The sequence below is a fragment of the Stegodyphus dumicola genome, chromosome 6 (assembly GCF_044657685.1).
Source record: "Stegodyphus dumicola isolate Sdum_Otavi_A_Nest chromosome 6, ASM4465768v1".
Lineage (NCBI taxonomy): Eukaryota > Metazoa > Arthropoda > Arachnida > Araneae > Eresidae > Stegodyphus > Stegodyphus dumicola.
The window spans coordinates 47,146,702-47,164,366 of NC_140773.1; the positions used below are offsets into that span (position 1 = coordinate 47,146,702).

At 34.0% G+C, this 17,665-nt stretch overlaps 1 protein-coding gene across 5 annotated transcripts in view; it reads left to right on the forward strand.

The window, feature by feature from the left end:
• The window catches only part of LOC118205883 (aquaporin-3-like), a 268,522-nt gene that overhangs the window by 100,301 nt on the left and 150,556 nt on the right, over positions 1 to 17,665 (forward strand). The window contains exon 1 of one of the 5 annotated variants that reach the window (XM_085818284.1): positions 11,564 to 11,721. The exons of 3 other annotated variants lie outside the window; for them this stretch is intronic. Coding sequence is in view for 1 of the 2 variants with exons in the window: in XM_085818283.1 (XP_085674409.1) it covers positions 13,131 to 13,146 (16 nt within the window). In the remaining variant the exon portion in view is untranslated. Of the gene's footprint in view, positions 1 to 11,563; positions 11,722 to 13,115; positions 13,147 to 17,665 lie in introns of those variants that run through there. One more of the 5 variants, XM_085818283.1, reaches the window with a different exon arrangement.

The following is a 17,665-nucleotide window of genomic DNA, read 5'->3' on the forward strand; positions in this document are numbered from 1 at the left end:
AGATACATAAATGTACAATAAAAATTTTAAAAAAATAAGTTAGTTTAATGTAGAATAAATAAAATTTATTCTACATTCAGTTCGGAACAGACCACACGCAAGATAGCAAAAAATAGAAGCATAGTGACAAACTTCAAGAAATAAGACGGCAAAACATGCAAAAGAAAAAATGATATTTACGTCTTTTGTTGCATCGTCATGATGGGATTGGTACAATGAAGGAAGTAAACAAATAAAATAGTCTATATCTGAACTGACAAGAGCATAAATTAAAATTTAAGAATAATTTAAAGAAAACAAGCCAAGTAATCTTCGTCTTTATCAGTCCAAACCCTACAGGTGAAGCAGTGAAATATTGTAGCATCAAAAACATAGACAAATTCAAAAAGATGATAAAGTATAGAAAAATTTTTAAAAAAGGAGGGATCTAGTCCAAAAATAAAACTTGCAAGAGTAATAATCCGACACTTGAAAAAACGAAACCATATGCAAATGTTTTTAATTAAAACGTAAGCTTAAAAATCTACTAAAAATCTTTCAATTTGAGTGAACCGAGTCTAAAAACATGTAAAACAGAAATAATCCAAAATATACAAAACGAAAGAAAATGTTATATAAAAGATAAAGTAAAAAATTAAAATAACAAATAGAGAAGTTGATCGTGTATGTGTGCTTGCGTAATATATATGTGTGCATCTAACTGTGTGTGTATACATATATACATGTTGTTTTAAAACAGCGAGAAATGTTTGTTTATTTTATGTTATTAAGTTGCCAAGTTACAAAAACTCTGTTCTTTTCAGTTTGAAATGAAAGAGAATGATCACCATAATATGCAGTTGCATAAGTAAATACCACTGAATAGAAAGAATATGGCATTATTGGAAATTGCCCACTGTCACTAACAAAGGAAACATTTTGGTCCAGTATTCTCAGCTGAAAACAGAAAACAATAGCTACTCCAAAGCTTAACCATAACCACCACAAGTGGGGTTAAAATAAATATTGCCCAACTAATAGACCGCCCTTGTGGATACTTTCTTCAAATTGTCAGAATCGAATTAAGTTTTCTTTTCCGTGGGTGGCTTTATAAGCAGTTTCAAACTGTGCCATTCTCTTTGAACTCGCGCGCTTCAATTTTACAATCACAATGAACTACTACTTAAAGTGTGAGCACGTAGAGGGAAGAAACGTATGTTTGCAACGGTAGATATTTAAGTAAAGATGGGAATTTGTTTTAAAATTTATCCATTTTTAACTGTAAGTCCCTATAATAGAGTCTCTGATGTTATTTAATATTACGTTCTTAATGTTATGTTACCTTACAATACCACAGTCCTATATCATCGACTAGCCTAACAATCTGTTGTTTCTTTTGTTGTTGTCAGTTTTCTAATAACAAGCCTTTAATTTATTTCTCTTATTATTTTTTCTAATCTTGGATGCACTTTAGTTTTCCTTTGCCTTTCAAATTATGAAGTGGATTGCATTTAGTTTGAAAACAGCAGGGATTTGGATATTTCTTAATAGTTTGATGCCATCTTTCAATCCTATATTTTCTTAATTACTTTAATAATAATCTGTAATGCATCCAAATAGTTTTTATAACTACTTAGCCACTAGAATAGGTCATTAATGCTTCGTCTTCAATTTATAATAGCCTTTCTGCTTTCTCTAGTAATCAACACTCCCATTGTCCCTCAGCAAATTATAGTTTTGCAACTATTTAATTAAACTAATGCCAAAAATGATCCCACAAATTTTACAAACAGCAAGCTGAAAGTAATTAAAAGTGTTTTTGCACTGAGTACTTATTCTGTAGAGGTAAGCATATCTAGCTAATAATTGAAAGATCTTAATTTCGATTCCTGAGGAAGGCAGTACTAAGCTTCAAGATTCCTACACAAAGATAAACTTAATATCTCTACAATAGCGATATAAGTAAATATAGCAGAGGATAACCTTTTACTGGTTTGCCTCGTTTCCCCTTTTTGGTTTGGACTGGCCCACTGGGTTTGTTTTCTTCTCCAGTCTGTAAATTGATTGAAAGACATTACTCCAGTGTGTCTTCAATCAATTTACAGACACAGAATTTTTTTACAGAAGTGTAATGGTGAGCAAATCCATTCAATAAATGGAAGCGGTCTCACTTGATTTTAGTTACAGAGCGGGGTAAATATTTTCAAGTTCCTGCTCACAAAATCTTTAAGTAACGTTAAATTTATCACCTGGAAATATTACACTGATAAGAGCAAACTTATTTTCACTTCAGATAGCAAACCTACAAACGCAGAGGATGTTTGCACATTTTCAGAACGATTTCGATAAAGAATTATATAGAAAATTAATTTTATAGTAATTAAAATGAACCGAAGATTACTTTTATAGTTTCCGTTAAATGTATCATTATCAATTATAAAACTGATTAAAACACGAACGCCATTTGATCTCTGAAAATATCACCTTGAAAAACATATCATATTTCATATTGAAATACAATATATTTTGTAGAAAATTCAACTAAAGGAATATTTGACTGGTGACTGATCTGAGTTTTTTTAACTTTCTAGAGCAATACAGCTAATATTCATAATGCTAATATTCATTTTTCGAATAAATAATATACCAATAATATACAGCGAAATATTAAATTTGTTACCCCCCCCAATAAGCAAGTTTTAGAATTATTACGTATGATTTTACACGAAAGTAATATAATAATATGAATGTCTGCATGAATATATCAAATAAAATTATGCTACCTGCTATATACGTTCCGGTCTGAATAGACAGTTCTGTCTGTCTCTGAATGTCAACGCGAATAGTATAAAAGCGCATTGATTTAGAAAACGATAAACAGCAACTGTGTAAAATAAAATTCTTCTTTCGATTTATTTTGTTGCAGCTTGAATGCTACACGTTAGATTATCAGTATGATATTATTTTATTTGTGATACTTAAATAAATTCGTATTGAAACAAATTCAAACTAGTAAAATAAACTGAAACTACACTTATGTCCATAAATTAAGGATAATTCGGAGTCACACGGAAATCGAACTCTAAAATAAATATATCACCTGTAAAATCACTACACACATCTTAAAGAATCATATGCAAATTTCAGGGAGTAACCAGATGACACCGATGGTACGTCACAATGACGAGAGTGTAAGAGAGTGATATATAAGGAATATAGGCAAAAAAGTAAAATTGTTCGCAGGCGCTTTATAAGCATTTCAGTGCAATAACCGAATAGTTATGACACAAAGGACGCATTTGGATGATTTTTTACGTGGTAGAATTATCGGCCGTCTGGAATGTGGGCGTACCCAAACCGGAAGTATCAGACGAACTTGGAATTGCCCAGAGTGTCATCTCCAGGCTTTGGCAACGATTCCAAGATAATGGTAATGTGAGTAGACGTTACAGCACAGGTCGCCCCAGAGTTACAACGCCGAATGAGGACCGGTATTTGGCAGTTACTGCCAAAAGAAACAGGCGGAGCACAGCCTCAGATCTGTCTCGTCAGCTTTCTTCAGCCACTGGTACGACAATTTCAAGGCAGACCGTGTACAGACACTTAGGGCAGATTGGTCTATATGCTCGTAGACCTCAGATGCGTTCCACTTACTGCAACTCACTGTCGCCTGCGGTTAGCCTGGAGTAGAGAGTATGCATTGTGGACACCGCAACAGTGGACTTCTTTGATGTTTTCCGACGAGTCCAGGTTTAGCTTGCAGTCTGATTCTCGCCGGAATTTCATGTGGAGAGCTCCAGGTACCCGTTACCACCAAGAAAACATCATTGGACGACATCGTTACTGTGGTGCAGGAGTGCTCGTTTGGGGTGGAATTATTCTGGGTTCCAGAACTGACCTGCATGTTCAGATTGGAACCATGACAAGCCAAATCTATCGGGATGTCATTTTGGAACAACATGTACGTTTGTTTCGGGGAGCCATGGGCGCACAATTTGTGTTTATGGATGACAACGCCCGTTCTCACCGTGCAAACATCGTAAGCGAATGCCTTCAATCGGAGGATATCACCGGTATGGACTGGCCAGCATTCTCAACGGACTTGAATCCAGTAGAGCATGTGTGGGACATGCTTGGCCGACGAGTTACAGCCCGTCAACCTCCTCCTACATGTCTACCGGAACTTCGGAGAGCATTGCTTTTTGAGTGGTGTAATATCCCCCATGATCAGATCGATAATTTGATATTCAGCATGTCTAGGCGTTGTACGGACTGTATTGCATCGTCTGGGAGACATACAATGTATTAACAATCATACCAACCATGTAATATTGGTTTTTTGTTAATAGGTTTTTTTGTATTTTGCTCCAGGGAGAAAAAATCGCTAATTTTTTTAATAATATCAAACATATAGCATCTTTTTTTGCTCTTTACCTTTTGTTTAATAAATAAGCTTTACAAATAAGTCAAATTTGTTTTGCTTCTAACTCTTCCTTTGCCTCATTTTGCATTATCCTTAATTTATGGACATGAGTGTATATCGAGTATATTTTTGAAGGCAGAATTGTCACTGTACCACTACATGAATATTTTAGATTGGGTCTTCCTTAACATAGCTCTTCGAAGATATGACACTCTATTATTATTCAGTATCCATAAAAAAGATTTCTCGTGAAAAGCGAAAAGTTTTTGTTTTAAAACCATGGCTAAGCAATTTTTTTTTCTGTCGGTTCTTCAGAAACAGATCCCGTTACTAGATAAAGGGGGGATTCGTTTAAATTTGCATCCACTTGAGAAAATATGAAACGTAAAAAGAGATTAATAGATCCCACTCTATTTTCAGCCATAATCAGCTAATTATTAGTTTGGAAATTTTTAACCTTACGGTGTAGATGAGTCTGTGATAGTTCAAGCTATTCGTCTCTCATCCAGCAGTATTGAATTCTACATTTCAGCCTCCTGGCCACTGTTTGAGGTGAAGGCAGCGGAAATAAATCTTGCACTTGGTGTATTTTGAAAAATCTTTCTACAAAAAATGTCATTACGACTCAAGAACACCGCGCACAGCTTTAGATAAAAGTCTGAGTATTTTTGCAATTCCTGTCATAAATTTAGATGAAGTATTGAGTGTCCAAAAAAGCTCGAGATTATGACAAAATTCTCATCTTCAGGATGAAACATGTGGGGTTGTTAAGTGTTCAGGAAAATCTGTGTATCTTCAGAGCTCTGGAGCTAAATGGGATAAAAAAGTTTCATCAGATTTTTCTTATAAAATAAATAAACAAAGTAAAACAGACGTTATTTTAAAAAGTTTGTAATACAGTGACCTCAAGATTTCCCAGAATAATTCTGAAGACATACCAAATAATAAATTTAACATAGAGATGTAATTAATAATAAATAATGAACATCCATGGAAAACGGAAAACCATGGTTAGTTCTAGGGTAGTTAAAAAAGAACACAGGAACTTATACTATAACTAACAAAAAATGCAATCAACAATTTACATGCAATTTTAAGGAATTTATCAGGATAGCAAGTTTATTCGGTTGCTTAAATTAAATCAATATTCATATAAAAAAGCACGCTGTCAACAACGTTAAAATAAATATCATTAGAAAAAAGAAACTAAGTTATAATGGCGATGCAGAAAATAATACCTGTATACTGGATTTATATTTACTACTGAGTAATTTGCTTTTAAAGGACGATTTAACAATGTCTACATAGTCCAAATTGTATGCAATTAAATCAAGTGCAATTATGGATAAAAATTCTCAAAGGCATAGACAGCATGTGCTGTATAACTGCTATTACCCGACACCATTATTTTTCCTGGATCTACATCTTCATTCTGTCTTTCTTAGTTATTATCTTGCAAAAAGTAAGGTTAATACCAAATTCTTGTCTTTATTATTGACGAAGGAGTCCTTGCTCCCAATTCTAATTTATATGTTATTTCATAAAAAAAAGCGAATTGTGCTTAAATTCCGTCTTTAATGACTGAATATTTTCATCTCTCTAATACCACACTACGGTTTGCTTTAAAATTAAACCAGCTAATACAGTTATATCAAAACAAATTGTCTTTATGTGTCTAATAAGCATACCAGTTTATAGGAAAAAATATTACTGATAGTGATTGCCACTGATGCTTTTAGTACAGCTAAAATAAATTATGCTTGTGATTAGCAGGAAATCCCTAGAAACATATAAAAAGAGTCATCGAGACCACATGCCGCAATCTGACATAGAATTGCTATAAATGTTTCTTTAATGCGGCAGTAATTAGATTGTTCTGCAGAAAAATATATTATTTAATTTTTTAACAGAGTCCACAGTTCATTCGTATAAATAAAAGAAGTATTTTCCACGAACTCGGTACTTACTCCGTTCTCCACAACTGCCTGAGCAAACAGCATGACACCAAGGAAAATATTCTATAGGATTTTCATGTAACAGGAAACAAGAAATTGGGCTACAGTCTCTAAAATGAAAAGCTGTATTTATCTGATGCATTCCAACCCGCTTTCATGATCGAAAGCTTTGTTTGTATAGGGTAGGAATGGTATAACCTTCACGATGTTTTTGATTGAGCTAGCATTTCGATTAAAGTACTGATGAGAAAAATTATTGTACACTTACGTAGTGCGGAAGAATCAAGAAAGTGTGAGGAGGTAGGTAGCTGCTGCAGGCATAGCTACTACAAATGTGAAATCTGTAAATAATTTTCAAGAAAATACAGTCGCCGAGTTAATTATGTAGCAAAACTCAGAACTACAGCATACAGCAATTAGATACAATTTTACTCATAAACCATCCTTCTACTTTCGTATCAAACAATTCTGCTTATAAACTATCCTCCTCTTTCGTATCAAATAATTCTGTTTATAAACAACCATTCTACTTTCAAACGAACTATCCATCTACTTCAAACAATCCTGCTGTTATTAAGTTCAAAATTATGGCGGTTTCGGTTATATTACGAAAACATGCGAGATTTATTTTTACATGATCTGTTGTGTAATATTCCACAAATACTTCCATGGCAGTATCCATTACTTGCATGTATACAGAGGTTTACTATTTTTCTTTAAGAAGACAGATTTGTGTCTGGAAATGCATAGAAAAAAAGTTAAATTTTATTATCAAACACGGCATTTTTTAACTTATCAAACAGGCATTTAAAGAAAAGCTCTGGAGGAATACAATCAGAAATAAAAATCCATGGTATCGATGAAACATGCATACGATTTACCGCATTTGAGATTGCATTCTATGATCATCGAATTGTAAATCACTAAAATAACTTTATTAGTCCTGCAGACGGTACCAGTGCTCAAACATTTGAGATGTGCCTGGGGGTTTCGAAACTAAAGGTTCTGCACAACATGCTAAATACCAAGCAGAAAATATTTCCATGTTATCTCGCAGCAGTATGGTGGAGATCTGTTAATAAAAATGATGGCCATTTTTGGCCACGCTGAGAGACTTTCGTAATGCATACGGCTTAACCCTTTCCGGCACGCTACCTTTTAAAGTTGGAATTTTGACTAAAAAAAAAAACCGTAGGCAGTCTAATTAGGCCTAGAGGAGTACACAAGTTAAATGTTGTGAAGATAGCGCTTATCGTTTGAATCTGTGGGTGTGCCCAAAGTGGGCACACTGATTGGAATAGAGTTTCAAAAAGAGTGCTGAAACGAGCATTGTTTTCAATAAACTGACCGATGAGATGCGGAAAAATAAAGAATACATACTTTCAGTTGTCTTAAATTATCGGTGAGCCCTGTATGGGCCCACCTAGGGTTCGCCGTTTGATTTTAGGCAAGGTATCAAGGTAAAAATTTAAAACTAATATAGAATAAGGAGATTAGCATACAGCCAAAAAAATAACATAGAAATTTCTTTTCAAACAATTCCTTTTATACCCTAAAGAAAATCTGGAAGATTTCTTTGAAGAATGAGGGCCTTAAAAAACTAAACATGGCTAAAATATATGGACTGGTTTGTGTTGAGCTGCCATCTACTATAGATAAAGAAGGTTCAGAGTAACCTATAGTAACCTATAAATCCTTTTTCATTCAATTTTTCTGTGCGTATGGAAGAAAATTTTTAGGTGTGTCCAGAAAGTGTTTTTTTAGGTGTTTAGATGTTAAATTCAATGGAATCAAAAATTTCATAAATTATTAAATTAATTAATGGAATCATTTCTTTTTACGTAGTCATAATAATTGGTATTTATTTTCAAGCAGAGGGCTCTAATGGTGTTATCGAAGAAATAAATAACTAAATACCCAAAAGCCGTAGATCACATATCACATCAATACCAAACATATCATGTAAAAATGGCTGAGTCCGTTTAAAGCACACGATGAAGCATGGTCGTTCTGAAGCATAAACACTTTAATAATGAATTTTTATCTGCTTTTTTTTAAGTTAGCAGCAGCTAAAGCTTTTTTTAAGTAGCTTTAGAGCACATGTTATTATATTTATTATATCAACGTTTTCTAATTTAAATTTGCGCACTAATTCTAGAAACTTCCATTCCATAAAAGTCTAGAAATAAAAAGGGTTGTCTTAAAATTATACTGGAGCAAAAAATAAGGATATATAAGCATAAAATATATTGAAACGTAAATTAAAACTGACAGCCTGTAATGATGGATAGAGGTCTATTTACCAATCTTTGACACTAATAGAAATAAATTATAAGTAAAAAACATTAATGAAGGGGTTATGAAAGACAACAGTTATTCCCTTATGGATTCTATTTCTAGGACAACAGAGAATTCTAAAGCATGTCATATAACAATAGTTTTATAATTACCTGATGTCAAATCGATATGTTTTGAAAAAATGCTACGATGGCTCACACAATTAGAAAAGTGGAAATGTTAATAATAAGAGGTGAAATTACTGACCTATATTATCATATATTTCAGAAGAATTGCCCCGGGATCGAAATACTGGAGCTATACTAATTTCTTTTCTTGTATTGAGAATTTGTGGTGACTTCTGAAGTAAATGTAAATTATATAAGTAATTCCAGAGCTTATGGACTTTGATATGCGCTGTAAACACGTAGAAATATTTCTTCTAGAACCCATTAGAACCTATTCCTATTAGAATTAATTTTTAAAGCTTAATAATCAATCTTTATTTGTTAATACGTAGAGACATTAGATACTTTTTGGAAACAGGAGAGATGAAAAATGAGCAATGCCCTCGCCGGGACTCGAACCACGGACCTCTGGAATACGCGCCGAGTGTGCTGACCATTACACCACGAAAGCAAGTTAAGAAGGCGAGAGAAATACCTTATAAATAAAACAGATGAAACTAAATAATGGCAATTCTTCTCTTCGTTTGGAATCAGTATGAGGTGTATTTCGAAACTCTCTTAATAAATATATCGTAAAATAAGTAAAACTAAAGTAAGTCTATTCGACAGTTAAAAATACTCAGATATCATCTTTGATGCTTTTGATCTGCATGGCGATGGACCTTTTATGCCTTTACTATGGAGAATTTTATGAATCTAAGACATCGCATCCCTTTTTACCTTTGTGGAAACTTTAAAATACGAATATCACTCTTTTCTCGTGGAATTTCTGCATAAACACTGAGTATAATTATGTTCTAATCACATTATGTTTCGGCTACGAAGAAGTGGACATCGAAAGGTACATTTCTCAGAACCTGCACATTTCCAGGAAACCCACGTAGCTAGGTTACCATTTCCGCATACTACAAAGAATTGAACGCCAAACAGTAATCGATTATCGCTCAGATTGGGATCACGTGATCCTTCAGAAGCAGCACTTTCGTCTGATTGGTTGACTGTACCCGGGACAGAGCTCCAGCCGAGACATTTTCTGTGAGGTTTGAAAAAAAATACCGCATAGCCGCAACATCGTTTTTTCAGCTAGACGGTACTTCCGTAGCTAGGCATAATATTTTTTCTAGGAATCCTCTCGTTTAAACCAGTGCTACCTGAATCTCGTTTCTCAGAAAAGTCCCGTCTAGCAGGGACTGTTGCTAGAAGTAATAACGTCTTCAGACACACATTTTAATTGGTTAGCCTTTTCATCTTAAACAATGGTACTTTCAAATAAGCGTTTCAAAGTTTTTTCGCTGTCCACGTTTAATCGTTGAGACCATGGTTCAAATCAGCCTTCCTTCCTGCGGCTATTTTGCGACAAAAACTCATTGAACGGAAATGAACTGAGTAGAAACAAATTAAGTGGACTGGACAATTTCTGCAGCTGACGTTACCATGGTTACGACGCAAGTTGGGAGGGTAAAAATAACTGTGAAGTGCCTATTCTAATGTAACACAACAGTGTTCAACACATAATTTCTTCCAGCTCAGTTGAGACTTTGATTCAAATCAGCCATTTTCTTTAAGTTTTTGTGAGACGAGAACACACTAAGCCGAAGTGAGCTGGGTAAAAAACCCCATGGAGGTAGGAAGTTTCTTACCTCCATAGTAAAAACCAGTTGTATTGTGTTGGGGGGAGCAAAATGGATCGTTTGCTGTAGCTGTTTTTACCATGGTTACAATGTATGCCGGAAGACAGAAAATAACCTATTCTAATTACCTATTCTAATCTAACGGATTATATTGATGCTTCGGTTCCGACGAGCCTTGGTTGAGAAGCGATGAATTAAACGTACGCGCATCTAACGTAAATGCCAAACCTGGAAATTTGTGCTCTTTTCATTGGCACCTTGTCCAAATATCTTCTCTGAAAAACCAACCTAGTGTGCTTCCATGTGTGTGTTTTACACGTGTTTTGTATGTGTCTTTATATGTGCAAGTGTAAGTGCATGTGTTTGCATATGCTATAATTAGTGTTTAACAAACCAAGATGTAACAAATCATTCGCCTATCTATCAAAACTAATGCATTCTTAAGACGCCTCTGTATGGCCAAGTACAATTACGTAAAATTCTTCAATAAACACCCAAGGGGGCCTCATGAGGTTCCAGGGAGTTGCTGCCGCTAGATAGGGGAGGGCGCGGGACATATGCCTGTTTACCTCTGTTAAACACCAGGCGTCCCCGTCTTCCGTCACCTGTCCAAATATCTTATGTAAATAAATTTCGTTTTTAATTAATAATTTATCAAATACGTTTTATAAATGGTAAAATACTTTTATCAAAGTACTGACTATTAATTCATTTTTAGTAATCAAATTATAATTATTCATTATTATTTTAAGAAAATATTACAAAATAGCACATGATAATGTTTTTTGTCCTCCTTATTTGCTTAATGAGGTCGAGCCTCATCTCAAAATTTTAAGTTTCTGTCTTCTTTAGCATTTGAAGTAAAAAAAGAAAAAAAAAAAATTCTGTTCGCAGTGCTTTCAAAAAACATTATCTTTGCTAACAATTGGGTGAGGTAAGCAAACAATGCCTAATCCTTCATATCTTGAACTGCAGATGCTAAGGCAGAAGCCACATAGGGAAAATGAAGATAAACATGTGCAATACACTCGAGTAGCAGTCAAAAAAAAACCTTGCCAGTTTTGCAATTATCAAGTTTCATTTCAGATTATGCAACAGCTATTGCACTTCTCTTAGTACTATACGGCGATGATGCGTACAAAATATAATTCTTCCAAATGAAAGAAAAAAGGAAAATTCAGATTTATATGTATAAGAAATGTCAGAAATACAGTTTGGTGACTCTTTTTACTTGAGCCTCAAAAGTTGACAGCAATTATTAGAAAACTGTAAGTCAAATATTTTCATACTTTTATTTTATTTGTGTATTATAAGTTATATTCAGTACTTAGAATCAAGCTATATTTGGTACTTCAAATTACTACATTCATTTAAACCCTAAAATCAAAACTTCCTTCTTGATTTGGACCATATCTTTTTATTAGTGTCTTCGTCAACATTTTTTTAACATGAAACATGAATTCCAAATTTACAATGTATACGTGCTACTTTAATGACGTTTCCCTTATAAGCTGTTAGTATAATTAGCCAAATAATGTCAATGAATTTTTGTTTCATTATCCGTATACTTTTCTAGCAATGAAATGGAAAAGATACAGAATCCAAATTGCGTTTCCATAATTTAGAGAGAAATTAAATGAGAATTCACTCCTGGGTAAATTACGTTTTGACTTAAGTAATTTTGAAAGCCTAATGTGCCTTTCATTCCCAATTTGACAAGGCTAGTATTCCGAAACAGTCACCGATTTTCGGGAAGGTACCGGCCTTTTTATGACATTCCGAGAAATATGCTCGGAACCCTTAATGAAATTCAGTTTATATTATGCAAAAAACAAGTTTGATAAGACACGCCGGCCTTCAAACCACAGAACGTCTGTGCGGGCGAACAGTCGTGACTTGCATTAAGGCACCGCCATTTTTATGACATTCTGTGAAATCGTCTGGATGGTGAAATATGAAAATTTCTCACTTTTATGCAATGAAATACAGAATTAGATCCAATAATTATGAATTTGCGACTAGTTGGGGATCAGAAGATCAAATGGGCAGTTTCGCCTGAATTTTGGGAGAGAAAACCCCGGTTAATTGTCCTAAGATCTCCTACCACTCTTCTCCTACCACCGATCTCTCGAGACTACTCTCTGCTGGCTGCGCATTTTGAGTGACCTATCACGCACAGACACTATACGCTTACAAACATCGTGCTTTCTGCGCCCATTAGTAAGGCAATTAGCGTCACTAACTACTGTATCGGCTGGGCGGCTGAATTCAGATCAGTTTTACTTGCAGGTATGTTACGATATAAAAAGCACATGACAGATTTCAAATCTCGATCTGTGGAAATACCTTTGCCTTGAAATACTACCTTATGCACGCTTTAAAAGATATAATAGGAGGGGTGAATTAGTATTTCAGATATCTTGCCTAAAAATCACCAAAAGAGGGCAGGGATTAAAAAAAAAAAAAAAAAAAAAAAGAAGAAGAAGAAGAAGGAGGGAGAACAAAATGCGTTCCATAGGTATGCCTTGCGTCATAAGACGGATATTATTAGATGGAACATGAATGGAAAAGTGACAGAAATTTTGCTGTGGAAATAATTTCCGTTTTCGAAATGTCCTGTCCTAATTAAAGCATAAATCGTATTCAGCTACTTCATAGACTAGAATCATTAATACGCATGGATCACGAATGGGGTAAGTTGTAAATTTTAAATTCTCAAACTACATTTTTAACTAATTTAAATTTTGATAACTTAACGATATGCGGTCATTCTGTTATATAAAAACAATGTGTCTTTCATGTAAAATCAGTCCATCTGCTATGTAAAATAAATATCTGTTTGTCACAATACCGGTTAATTAGCCTATTTAATTTAGATTTAAAAAGCTGTTATTGCAAAAAGACGTTACAATGATCGTTGTTTTAAGCGTCTTGTATATTTTTCGAGTCATAATGTATTTCAAGAATCAGAGAATTTCAAATAATCACACATAATTATTTGAAAACTCTGAGTACAGATTTGTTTCCTCAAATATTGGTTGTAGATACAGCCTTCAAGTTTTTAAAATAAATTACATAAAAATTGTATGAAAATAATTTCATCAAAGACGGGTAGTAAAATTCTGTGAAAAAAATAGCTATTTACGTGAATTTTATAAAATAAAAATCCCATGTTTTTTTAGATTACTTAATCATATTAGCCCGATTATGTTAAACAGTCTATGAAAAGCCAATACTTAAGTTGAAGATTGCTGCCCAGACGGTTATAGTAATTAGGTGAGCCGACTGCGATACCAAAGGCCCGGGTTAGAATCCCGAAGAAGGCATCGTTGTATCTATTCGTCCCTTCATAGGAGGCAAAAGTGGCACTATTTATCAAGTATACCTAAGATGTAAAGTACCTTTAACATAAGTATTAATCAATCTCTCTGTGTGTAATATGTACCATGCAAGTCTGTAAATAATAATGAATGCATAGAGTTAACCTAAGTATCTAATCATGTATAATTAACGTAAATATTGAACCTTACGGATGCAAAGAACCTTAAACATAAGTCATATTCAATTTCCCAGTAAATGTAATGTGTAATATGAAATGTGTGAAATATGTACCATGCAATATGAATGTAAATGCACCATGCAAGTATGAATAAGCAAGTCCGAATATGGTACGGCATGTGTAATAGGCGTGCAAGTCAGAGTATGGCAATATGTACCATGCAAGTCTGAATGGGTAGCGATAACCTAAGTACCTAATTATGTCATTCTAGATAAGGGCGGGCGTGGTGCTCATACCAATTAACCGTAACGGTAGAGGGATGGTGCCCACGTCCTCCGTCACTCACTCACTCACTCACTATTTATCAAGTGCTTCCATAACAAAGTGACCACCGCTTCTGGCCCTTAGTAGTAGCCAACGTCTATGATCATGACTTGTGCTCGCCATTAAGGGGGGATTGCCGATTTTTGTTAAAAAAATCCAGGTGTACTTAAAATAAATAACAAATAATAGATATTAAATAACAAAGTAAAATTTAAAATATATTTTCCAAGTTTTCTATGAAATTAATAGTGGTGCAACCGTTAACTATCAGTCGCAAAGAAACAAATATTTACCTAAGCTTTATTAAGGTCACATACAAATACGTTTTGTGTTTTACCTTCAGTGAATCAGTGGTAGTTCAGAAGACGAATTTTTGAATGCTATTATGTATTTTTGTCAGTCAGTGGAATGTACAAGTAATGTTTTTTACCCGCATATATATCGAAATGGATAAAAAGTAGGTTTTCCGATGTTTTGAAGTATATTAATTATTTATTACACTATTTGAGGGTAAAAATCCAAACAGCAGCTCAAATATATATGTCCTTCAGTAGACACAAGCATCTCGTGCTCTACTGCTTATCAATCAGCACACCAAGCACGATACAGTTTTATGTAATAATCAATAAATGAATGTGAAGAACTACTTTGTAATTCAGAATGCAGTTAAACCTCTAAGCGGTAGTGCTTTATCTAGCCAATCTCAGAGGAACGTATTTATATTGTACTAATTACCTTTTTAAGATTCGATTTTCTATGTCTATCTTTGTTTTGCCAAACTTTATTTTGCTGCTAAGAATTGTGCCTTTTCAACACTGTGTACCTTTTCTAGTGTTTAACCGTGGTGCACAATATATTTAACTCAAAGATTTATTAGTTACATCTAGCAGTCATTAATAAACAAAAAATTTAAATTAAAAATGCTATTCACAAATATTTTCAGATTTTCAAATTAACCTAAGAATTTAAATGATAAGAATGAAGTTTAGAGTTTTTCCAAGAAGCCTTGGCTTCTAATAGTTTCCTCAAGCTAATTCTAGTCTTTAACAAAAAACAATTCATCTCCCGATTAATCCCTGACGCTTTAAATGGGATGCGAATAAACGGTTTAAAATTCCCTTTTAATTAGATTAACTATGTTTAGGAAACGAAGTTAGTTTTTTTTTATGCAAAATTATGAAAAAACTGCTTCATAACTATTAGCATAAAACAAAGTTTAAGGAAAACAGAAAAAGAAAATAAAAAGTGCCGTAGCATAACAGCACTAATAGAAATGTAATAGCATTTGGAAATTTCCTTAATCCGCTATAGTAGATAAATTCATTATTTATAAATACTAATATATAAATACTAGTAAGCCTTCGATTCTCTAATGAACGAATACAATAATGCTTTAAATTAAAATGACCAACCAACGTACCTCTGTCTCGTATAATATTCAACTCTTATTTTCAATCCCCAATGATCTGCCTAGAATAATTTTTGATGTGTAACTCCTGTTGAGTGCACGAAGAAGACTAAACTTTTCAGATTGCTCAGTGCTGATAGTAACTAGTTAAGTGTATGTAGAGAAAGCGAATGTTTTTTTCACTCCTGAACGATATATCTCAGATTGTTTTTGATTAATTTCATCTTCGTAAACATTACTTGTAAACGTAAACATACATTGGTGAAATAAATTAAAAGAATTTTCATATTTGATCTACGATCTCCAGAACTACCGGACAGATTTTAATAAAATTTGGTGTGAACATAGGTGGATATAATGCAAACAAAATAAGCATTCAACAGTTATAATAGACAAACATGTTCGTTTGTAACACTCATGGGAGTCTGAAGGTCTGAAACAGCGGTTGCAGAAGACACAAAAGAAATGGGTTAATAGGGGGTATGGTCCTCTTACAGCCATACAGGCCTCGCAGCGTAATGTCATACTGGAAATAAGGCAGTTTATCAGTGCCTGTGGCAATTGGTACCACCCATTCAGCAACACTGTTTTCAGTTCCTGGATGGTTCTCGGAGGGGGGTTGTGAGTTGCAGTTGCCTTCCCCAGAGCGTCCCAGATATGTTATATAGGGTTGAAGTCAGGATACCTGGCTGGCCAATCCATCCGGCGAAAATCTTTACTCTCGAGAAATTCTTCGACCAGAAGAGCTCTGTGTGACCTCGCGTTATCGTCCTGCAAGATGAACTCGGGGCCCACTGCACCCCGGAAAAGGCGAACATAGGGCTCCAAGACCTCATCCTATATCTCACACCAATCATAGAGCCTCTGTCGAAGACGTGGAGAGGTGTGCGGCCATCCAGAATGATGCCTACCCAGACTATTACACCGCCATAAGTGTTGATTTCTCGGACATTGGAGAGTAGGTATTTATCAGCTGACTGCATCCACGGCGCACATCTTCACCTTTTGTAATATAAGCATTGTCAAATCATTCTGGAAAAAGTTAATTGCTCAGTGCTAAAACTAATGAAGTGTTTATTTAAATAAAGCGAAAAATATTTTTATATAGCTTTGCTTAGCCCTTTAGAATAATTTAGTTTCTTCATTTCTAGTAATATTAATTTTTCCGTCATTTACAGTGTGCTCGTTTTATTTCGAATATTGTTTTAATTCGCGTAACCAAACGGAATTATTCTCTAGACTAAACAATTTGAAAATTTTAATAAATTGTTAGTATAATTACTATTTTTTCTCTTAATTGCAATATAAGTTATTCCGCTTTCCTATGCTTTTCATATTGCATCCAATTAGCTGTGATTTTGGCCCTGTGTTAAAATGTAAGCCACATTGTGTAGCACATACCCTGGGCTACCATAGTAAATCGGGCGTTGATCACAATTTATCAATCAATCGGATAGCACGGTTCTAAGAATAAGAATACACAATTGACATGTGTTGGTTAAAATACTTTCCTCAAAATGGTTACTTCACCATTCTCCTGATTCTTTTTAATTTACTGACTGCTACAACTTTCATGATACTTCTGTTATTATAATTTTACTGTTGCTATTTTATTATTGCCTTTCGATACCCAGTAATGATGAGAATAGCTGCTAAATCAATAAAAAAGATGAATGATATAAAAGTACAAGGTAATGTAATAACAAATATTAGAAACAAATCTCATGTCATGACCACTAAAAATATGAGGAGAAGATATTATTTAAAGATAAGCATTCGAAAAATATTTTTGTATCGAAGCTTAAGCATAGTTAAAAGTTTAGATTACAGAATTTAACCTAAGCAATAAATAATTGTTAGATTCTTATGTTAATTAACCAGTTGTTATGATTTTGGATTGTAATATTCTTGTGTTAATTAACCGGTTATTATGATTTTGATCTTTACTGTAACTTCTATTTTCCTTATTCCTAACCAGAAT